Raw genomic sequence first — 9,429 nt, 5'->3', positions numbered from 1 at the left:
TTTCGATTTTTACTATATTTCCTGAAATTGAAATCTTGGATTTTGTTTCACTTATTATGATTTTATGTTTATTTTAGCTATTTATGTTCACAATGTATACATCTTTTTAAGGAACGAAGAGCTTAGCGAAATTCGCATAGATTATTATAAATATATCCGGTTCTGTCCATTGACTTCTTCCAGATTGTATATTTTTATTTTATTTAATATTTGGTTACGCTTGTTATCTAGGAGTTTGATGAAATTTTACAGAATATCCACCGCTATTTGGATCTTTCTGTAATTCAAAGTTATTTGTGGAAAGACCAAATGGTTTCAATACCATATTGCCAAGGTCCTTTAATTTACCCATCATTTCTGCTTTTAATTTTTCATTTTTTTCATGTATTAAGGGTGGTAACCTCTGAAACAACATAAAATTTATAATAAATTACTTCAATGGTAATCGGAATAGTCAAAGTCCGTAACTTACTCTAACTGCATAATTAGCTTCGGTATGACCAGAATCAAAGGTTAAAATCTTTTTGTAATCTTCTAAAGCTTCATCTAATTTCTCTGTTTCTTCGTATAATTGTGCTCTCCTTACGTAAGCTTTTACATAGCTTGGATTTAATTCAACTGCTTTTGTACAATCCAATATAGCCGATTCTTTCTCAGCCTACAAAGGTAGACGATAAATCAATTTAATATACGTTAAGTAAAATAGAAAAGAAAATGAATAAAGAATCCTAACCAGACATTTTATTTTAGCCGCTGCTCTATTAGAATACAAAATAGCCCGTTCTTTACTGTACATTAAAGGACACGTTTGTAAACCTTGCGTGTATAAGGATATAGCTTTCATATATTCTCCGTCTTTAAAAAAAATATTGCCTTCATTTTTAAGTTTTTCTGCTTCATCTTTAAAACTCTGTAAACAATAACACACATTATAATCATTTAAAGTAAAAATAATTATTCCAAAAGAAAAAGAAATAGATTAAAGAGAATGTGACTAACTTCTTTCTCGGCTTCACTGAGGTTCTTTTCCCTTTCTTTAAGAAATTCTTCATCAATCGAGTCTCCAGCAGCCTTCTTACTATCTGCATCGTCATTCTTTTCGTTACTATCCGGATCATCGTTATTAATTACATCTTTCAAAGATTCCTGTGATAAATTATTTTTATTTCTTTCACTCGATTGATATTGAAATTCTTTGGCCATTGAATTTTCATCTTCTTTCATACAGGAATTTTCTAGATCTTTCGTAAGTTCTTCTATGATTTCTTCGTTAGTCTTTACGGTTTCACATTTGTTATCCATATTTATACTTTTTATTTTTTTGAAATACGTTTTTTGTTACAAGGTCAATATCGTTATTACATCTAAAACGCTTGAAATTATCTGTCAAACGAAATAAAGGTTGTTCGTGTTGATGATTTCGTTTGACTCAACATGCTACCGACAGATGATGCACTTTGTCACGTTAAGGCATAATACTCATGAATATGAGAAATAGAGAATTGACCTGACGCAACCTAGTATCGTCTTTAGTGCCCTCTGTTGGAAATTACTAAAAATGATGTATAAATATAAAACTAACAAAAATGCAAATTACTTGTTTTATACTTAATATTTAAACGTATTTATGATTTAAAAAACATTAATGACGACACGACGGTAGTCTAATACATTATTTTTGTGAGAACTTAAATGTATCGACCGAGACAATGTCGCTATATATAAAAAAATTTTTAATCAATTACCGATCGATTTATAGGAAGAGAGAGCTACGAAGAAAGATAATAAATAAATTGGAAGGATAATTTTTCATAATTCCATTTCTATATATATTCGTAATTATTATATTATCGTAATTGGAGACTTGAATAATGAAAAATATTTATGGTCCGTATTGATATATTTAATTTTTATTCTATAACATATTCTTAATACATAGACGGCTTATAAACGACATAAAATTAAAGAGTAGAGATCTATTTATATATAATCGTATCCCAGTTGTGTATCGGACTCGAATTGGTTTCTATAGTTTTAAATATAAGTTTATATATAATCCGTGTCGTGTTCCAAATGTACCGTGTCCTCTGGTTACATTTACTAGCCACCGATATTTTTCTTGTTTTCTACTCTCTCGACAGAGGGGCACAATCACACTATGAATTTGAAACACTATGAAAGTTTTGACGTATCTTATTCGTACGTGATAACACTATGCGTCTAATTTTGAATATGTATATATTTATATATTGTATTATCTATTTTAGATACATATATATATATTTATTTATTTATTTATATATTGTGTTATCTATTTTAGATAATATTTTAGATAGAGTTAAATATATTTTTACCGCATTTATTTGGAAGTCAGTTTAGTAAGTTCTTTCATCGAAATTATTTATTTTGAAGACGTAATGAAATATTTATTGTTTCTTTTGATTTTAACATCGGTCGCAACTAAATTATTTGCATTATCGATTCTACTAGTTGAAACTATATTTTCGACCAGTCATCACATTTGGATCTCAAGTTTGGTAAAGGAGTTACTCCGAAAAGGTCATCATGTACATTTCACGAGTATCCATACACTTAAGGTGGATGATAGTTTGGCGCAAAATTATACAAATAAAGTAAGAAAAATATCATCGATGGTATTATTAAAATAAAAAATACAGATTGATGAAATATTAAATTTTCTAAAAAATGAATTGGTTATTCTAAAGGTGTTGATATTGTTTTATTGAAGAAAATTCACAAATTTCAATAGTTAAAAAAAAAATTAATAAAAAGAATATCGTTGATTGTATATTAATAAAAAATACAAAATTAGTTATTTTATTTTATTTTAAAAACGGATAAATTTAATTATTTTTCATAAAACTATTTTTTAGGGATTTGATGATGTAATGCATGAATTGATAATCGATCATGAGTATGTTCCAACAACATGGCGCACCTATAATTTCTTATACATGATATATTTTACACATAAATTATCGAATTTCATGTGTGAAAAGATCATATCTCATCCAACTACTAAGGATACCATAGAATTGGTAAAAATAAAAAAGTTTGACATTATAGTGCAAGATGTGACTTTGCCGACTTGTTTCTACGGATTATGGGAGGTACAGTTTTTCTTGTTTATCACTTAATTATTATTGTTATTATTATTATTATTATTAAAATAAAAAAAAATATCTATAACATTACGTATTTTTAAAGTCATATAGATAATCATAGTTGTATCTACTAACTCTTTGCGGACGAATGGCGGCAAAAAATAATTTTGTTACATTTACCATTATTGATAATAGTTCTATATATTTTTCTATTTCGCAATAATTTATATTTCTGTTATGACATACATTTTATAAACCTTTATTTTTTGGCTTCTTATCTCGTATTGCAATATGCCATATCATTAAAAGTAGTGCAAGCAAAGTGTTATTTTTATTTTACTTTGATTAGAGAGAGAGAGAGAGAGAGAGAGAGAGAGAGAGAGAGAGAGAGAGAGAGAGAGAAAATTTTACGTTTTATAAATAAATATTAATTAAATGTTTTAAAATAAAATATTATTAATGATATATTATTAAAATATATCACAAAGGAAAGAAAATGAAAATTTTATTTACGATAAAACTATCAGTAGTAGCGAAGAAGACGAATTCGACTTTGATCCTTATGAAGGTAATATAAAAAACAATGAGGACTATACATTTTCCTGATAATATTCATAAGTATTATCAGGAACATGTATTATCAAGTTACCTTGTTCATTATACGTCACCAGATATAGTTACTAAGAATAGTAGGTTTAATAATGAGAGTAAAATTGTTTTTAGCGAAAAATGTAGCGAAAGTTTCATTTCATTTTTTCACTATAAAATTAATCGGAAATTAATGTTTGCTAAATATAAGTTATACTTAACATAATGTATTCATACTATTAATTTCATATATAAAAAGTATACTTATATATATGCAAAATTATATATGAAATTAATAGTATAAATGCATTTAATTATATAATTTTATTTTTGAAAATTGAAAGTAAAATAATTATAGAGATTTAAATAATGAAATATTCCGTCGCTTTAAAATAAATTCATTCGACATATTTGATATACAGAAAAATAGTTTGCAGAAGGTAATCCACCCGTTATCGGCTACGTTCCTTTTGGTAATGCACCTTGGTTGAAGGATTATATCGGTGGATCAAGTTATCCTGCGATCAGACCATACGTTCACATGTACATGGGAATACCAGTGACTATTTGGGATAGAACTCGTAATTTTATTTGTTACGTGCTGGATGATTTATTTCGTCATTATTACATGATGCCAATTAATCAAAAGCTGACGAACATTTTAGCTGGAAAAGAATTACGTCCATTAACAGAATATGAAAGGAATATTAGTATTGTTCTCATTAATACACATTACTCTTTTGAACCTGCTATACCATTACCACCAAACGCTATTGAAATAGCTGGCATTCATGCACAGACTGCTCAACCGATTCGTGACAAGGTAATAATAATTCTTATGTTCTAATTACAATAAATTATCGTATAAATATTTAATTGACAGATGATATGTAAATTCCTCGATGATGCGGAAGACGGTGCCATTATTATATCTATGGGAACGAATGTGGCATGGAACAGGATGGAATCAGATAAAGTGAAGATCGTAGCTGCTGTTCTTTCGAAATTTAAGCAACGAATCATTTGGAAATTAGCGGAGGACGTGGATGTACAGTTGTCGAAAAATATATTGGCTTTGAAATGGATACCGCAAAATGATATTTTAAGTAAGCATTTATCCATCGCAATATTTTATGACACTGACCGAGTGAAATATCTTCATGACTTATATGAATCTCTTTTGTTAACAGCTCATAAAAACGTTAAAGCTATTTGGACACATGCTGGTCTTTTGAGCACTCACGAAGCAATCTGGCATGGTGTTCCAATGATTGGAATGCCCTTTTTCATGGATCAAAATTCGAACATCAAAATGTTAGTAGACAAAAAGGTGGCTGTGTATTTGAACTATGAAGAAATTTCGATGGATACTGTGGAACAAGCTTTGAGAGAAATCATTTACAATCCTATGTAATCGATTTGTTTATCCAATGAATAGAAATATTCTAGTAGACTACAATAGTACTAAAATTATTTAATATCATTTTCCAGATATTCGCAAAATATGAAGAAACTGTCGCGTGAATTTCGCGATCGTCCTATTCCACCACTTGATTTGGCAGTTTGGTACGTGGAATATGTCAGTCGACATCCTGGAAAAGATTTTGGCTCTCCTGGGAGATTCTTGACTCACATGGAACAAAATCTTTACGACGTTTATATCTTGCTTTTCATGATTTTTCTGATTTCTATTCTCATTTGTTGGTATTTGTTAAAGTATCTGAAAAACTTATCTGAGAAATTATATTGTAAATTGTTTATTTACAAAAAGAATAAACAAAATTAGCAAGATGAAACCTTATATTGATTTTGATTTACAAAATGTAGCACACTTAAGACAGGCCACCTGTATAATAGTTATTTTTGGTTTTATGGAAAAAATAAATAATGCTTAGGATAAAGTTACATTATTTCAATTCAATGGCGGAAAGAATTTCTTTTTTAGAGATTTTTTTTCATCGAACTCCACGATTTCTTTTGCACGAGTTGATTCTTTCTTTCATTCTAAACGAAAAATGATTTATTTCTCAAACATTTGTTTAACATTGAACAAATGTCTCGTGAATCACGCAACTGTAACGAGCCATATCCATCTCTTTTTTTTGGTTAAAGTTAGAAGAAAATGTTAGAGGAGAAAGATGAATGGTTCAACGATGGACTACATATTTATGATTATATCTTTTTCGCAAGTGTACATGCACATGCATTATTGAAATAGTATAACTTTGTGCCGAGCAATTTTTTCATAAAATAAAAAATAACGGGATTATTCAGATGGCCTCTTTTAAGTGTCCTAACGTTTATAGAATAACTTTAAAACTATAAAACTTTTCTCTTTTTATTTGTCTTCCTTTTTTCTCTTTTTTTTTTCATTTACATAGAATAATAAATCTTTCTTTCTCTCTATCAGTTGATCATAGGTTTAAATGAAAATTTAAATTTGTGTTTGTTCTATTGTATTTTGAGATTCCTGATAACATTGAAATCAAATAAAATTTCTATAAAGGTTCTAAAAAAATACCTTAAATTCATTAAAAATAAAGAATGTAGGGATTTCACTGAGAAGAGAGAGAGAGAGATTTGTCTTTATATTTGTTGATTTAAATAAATTCGAATAAATATTACTTCTTTTTCTACCTTAATCAACTTTCCTATTGAGGATATATTTTTACTATATCCACCGATTTTATTTTGAATGATAAGTATAAGAAAAAAATAAGAAATGAGATCTCCTTCATAATTTTTGAATATTAAAAAAAATTGCAAGTGTTAACATAACTATCACGTACTTAATTCAAAATTGAGAATCTATGTGAACCGTCGTATATCTTATAGAAAAGCGAATAAAAAGAAAATAGAAAAATAGGAAAATAATTAAGTTATATGGATAATAGTACGAACACCTTAATTGCTACGTACGAATCTCATTCAATTCCTTTGACGATTATAGAGAATCAATGAAGGTTCGATGTAGTCGATTTCATGGTAACGTTATCCATCGTAACAACTCAAAGGATTACAAGAAGTACCATAAACACGTTTAACAAGAATGCATTTGGTTGTTCTTTTTCTCTTTCTTTCTTTCTACTGCGGTGTAAAGCAGGTGGTGGCTCATTTACATGCCAGACGATCCGCGAAGGATAGACGCGTGTATAATGGCCTTAAGGTTCATCATGAGATGGTAGTAAAAAGGAGTAGCTAGAAAGAAAAAAACCATTCAAACCCCTTTTTGCTCTCCTCTTTTTTTTTTATTTCCCCATCAGTGTTCGCCCACGTTCTACCTCTTCTTCTTCTTCTTCTTTCTCTCTTTCCTCTTCTTCCATTTCTTCTTCTTCTTTTTCTTTTGTCTTTCGTGACGTTGTTTCTTTCTCGCAACAGTAATTTGCGTCTACTTTTTATATGTATTCGCCGTATCGTTCGTGATTTATACTACTTGAAAATAATTAAGAATTCTCGAGATCTCAATCCCCCTCTCTCTCTTTCTCTCTTTTCATTCACCTTTCTCTAACATATCTCATTTCTGTGAGTTAGATAAAATCCTTTGTATCAAACAAACTAAACGTTTTACGTATGATACCTTTGTATAATATTCATTAACTTAGATACGTTTCACGTGAAAACGAATAATTTGTTTTTTGAGAATGCAATATGAATCTTTACATTCAATTTTATCTTAAATATGTAAGTGTTTGATTTTCTTTTTTCTTCGAATTGGCTTAAATAAAAATATATTTTTTAATATATTTTTAATAATATAATTATTTATCTAATAAATATAATAATATTGAGATAGAAAATATTACGTTTTACTTTATTTTTAATTGATAATTTAATTTTTTTTCTATCCCACGTTACGACTTATAAAATAAATTTGAAAAACAATATTTTAAGTAAAAGTCAGATATACAGGGTGGAGAATAAATTTGGCCCGTCCTAGATACTTCAAGTTGTTTGTAAAAATATGAAAAAAATGTTATATATAAAATGTTAGAGATGTAGAAGAGATATCAAGATCATCTCTTTTCTTTTTTTTTAAATATATTCTCTTTATTTCTATATGATAACCATTGTTGTAAGGATTTCAACATGTTATCATTAAAAGTTACATTCAAGATTACTGAAAATCATAAAATAATTATTATTACTTTGGATTTATGGAATTGTAATTTCATCATATGGATTTTTCATCACATGGTATTATTATCTATGATAAATGATGTTTACTTTTCTCTAAATGGATAGTTTTTTATCGTAAGAACAAGGCTTTAATAATGTAATAATAAATTTTAAAACAGCGTAATATCATGGAGACATTTCGTGGAATATCGGTAGTCAGTATCAATTGATTGCTGAGATAAAAAACGTCAATAAATAATTAAGATGAACCTCACTTAACGAAATTTATCCAAATCGATGGATGGAACATTTCGTGATGGACTCCTTCTCTAAATTTAATCTCATTAGATTTCTTTTTTTGGGGAGCATTCAAAAATATTGTTCATCGATAAATACCGATTAAATAGGAAAATATGAGATAACGAATTACTGCGGCATGTGCTGAAATAAGGTCAGAAATGATAGGATATGATTTAGCAATAAAAAGATTACAATTTTACATCGACACAAACGGTCAACACTTTAAAAGCCTTCTGTAATATAAGAAAATTTATTTTATCACATTTAATCTCGAATTATCTTTAATGCTAATATGTTGAAATTGTCAGAATACTGGTTATCACAGAGATAAAAAAAAGTATAGCACTCAATTAAAACCAAAGTAATGACCTTGAAATCTCTCCTAGGTTTTCATCCACATAAAAAGTATTTACATCACATTATGTTCCTCTTTATATCATCTAAGTTTTGTACGTAACATTTTTTCATATTATTACAAATAAAGAAAATGTTTTAGATGGATAAAGTTTTTGTCTCATTCCGTATACACATATCCCATATACATACACGTATACACGCAAGTTATAAATTAAAGAAATATTTTAAACGTATTTCATATACTGCAATGCGAAATAGAAAAAAAAAATATTTTTTTAATTCGTTAAGGAGATTGTGTCCAAGATACTCCGAGTACTTTTCTTGCAAACTTTTCTTTTTCCAAATGGCATCGTAATACTCGTGTAAAGTTTAAAAGAACATTTTTTTATTGTTGCTACAATGTCGTGAGAGATTGCAGCACGTGGTAACGACGCGTTTGGTTTTATCGTGAAAGTAAGATTTGTTTTTACAGTCGTTCTCGACCGATCGTTGAGATAAAAGCAACGAAGTTACACGTAAAACATCGATTTCAATCTATTATGATGAAACAAATAAATAAACAAATAAACAAAAAACAAGAATTTATTTTCTAATCCATCGATTGTTTTCGAAACGATACGATACAAACCTTGTTTTCTTTTGGTCTTTTTCTTTTTATTGATTTTAGATTTATTTTTATTTCGTATTTGTCTATCAGATTCTTTTCAGTAAAACAGAATTTTGCGTTGAATGTATCGATCACGTTATTTGAGAGTTCGACAATCGTCGTTTCTCATTCACAGTTTCGAGGATCGTCTCGAAATTCAATTTACGTATACCGAGAACGTAAAATCACTAAAGCGTGACAAAAGCTTTCTAACAAAAGGATTATTTACAACGAAATCGCCCACATGAGATTCTAAAATGTTATAACGTAATTTTCATTTTCATTTTTACGATCGAT

General features: G+C 28.4%; 2 protein-coding genes across 3 annotated transcripts; one reads left to right on the top strand and one right to left on the bottom strand.

The window, feature by feature from the left end:
• Positions 1–40: 40 nt before the first annotated feature.
• LOC127065341 (tetratricopeptide repeat protein 1) lies at positions 41–1,473 on the bottom strand. Its single transcript, XM_050997524.1, has 4 exons — positions 1,000–1,473; positions 734–910; positions 473–658; positions 41–403 (listed from the first exon to the last, which is right to left on the bottom strand). The coding sequence occupies exons 1-4, from the start codon at positions 1,300–1,302 to the stop codon at positions 224–226; spliced, it is 846 nt and encodes a 281-aa protein (XP_050853481.1). The 5' UTR covers positions 1,303–1,473; the 3' UTR covers positions 41–223.
• Positions 1,474–2,384: 911 nt separating this feature from the next.
• Positions 2,385–6,008, top strand: LOC127065340 (UDP-glucosyltransferase 2-like). Of its 2 annotated transcripts, XM_050997523.1 has the most exons (7): positions 2,385–2,633; positions 2,895–3,131; positions 4,144–4,294; positions 4,379–4,536; positions 4,597–4,819; positions 4,904–5,123; positions 5,205–6,008. In XM_050997523.1, the coding sequence occupies exons 1-7, from the start codon at positions 2,418–2,420 to the stop codon at positions 5,497–5,499; spliced, it is 1,500 nt and encodes a 499-aa protein (XP_050853480.1). In that variant the 5' UTR covers positions 2,385–2,417; the 3' UTR covers positions 5,500–6,008. The 2 variants fall into 2 exon arrangements, with proteins under 2 accessions (XP_050853480.1, XP_050853479.1); XM_050997522.1 differs by having other exon boundaries at positions 4,144–4,536.
• Positions 6,009–9,429: the final 3,421 nt, after the last annotated feature.

Source organism: Vespula vulgaris, chromosome 7 (assembly GCF_905475345.1).
Source record: "Vespula vulgaris chromosome 7, iyVesVulg1.1, whole genome shotgun sequence".
NCBI lineage: Eukaryota > Metazoa > Arthropoda > Insecta > Hymenoptera > Vespidae > Vespula > Vespula vulgaris.
The sequence above is the reverse complement of the archived record's forward strand: the minus strand, read 5'-3'. Positions and strand labels throughout refer to the sequence as shown.

Coding starts and splice junctions, on each gene's coding strand:
- LOC127065340 (XM_050997522.1), top strand. CDS start 2,418: ATGAAATATTTATTGTTTCTTTTGATTTTAACATCGGTCGCAACTAAA. Junction 2,634..2,894: donor CGCAAAATTATACAAATAAA/GTAAGAAAAATA, acceptor ACTATTTTTTAG/GGATTTGATGATGTAATGCA. Junction 4,537..4,596: donor CTCAACCGATTCGTGACAAG/GTAATAATAATT, acceptor TTTAATTGACAG/ATGATATGTAAATTCCTCGA.
- LOC127065341 (XM_050997524.1), bottom strand. CDS start 1,302: ATGGATAACAAATGTGAAACCGTAAAGACTAACGAAGAAATCATAGAA. Junction 911..999: donor TCAGTGAAGCCGAGAAAGAA/GTTAGTCACATT, acceptor TATTGTTTACAG/AGTTTTAAAGATGAAGCAGA. Junction 659..733: donor CGGCTAAAATAAAATGTCTG/GTTAGGATTCTT, acceptor CTACCTTTGTAG/GCTGAGAAAGAATCGGCTAT.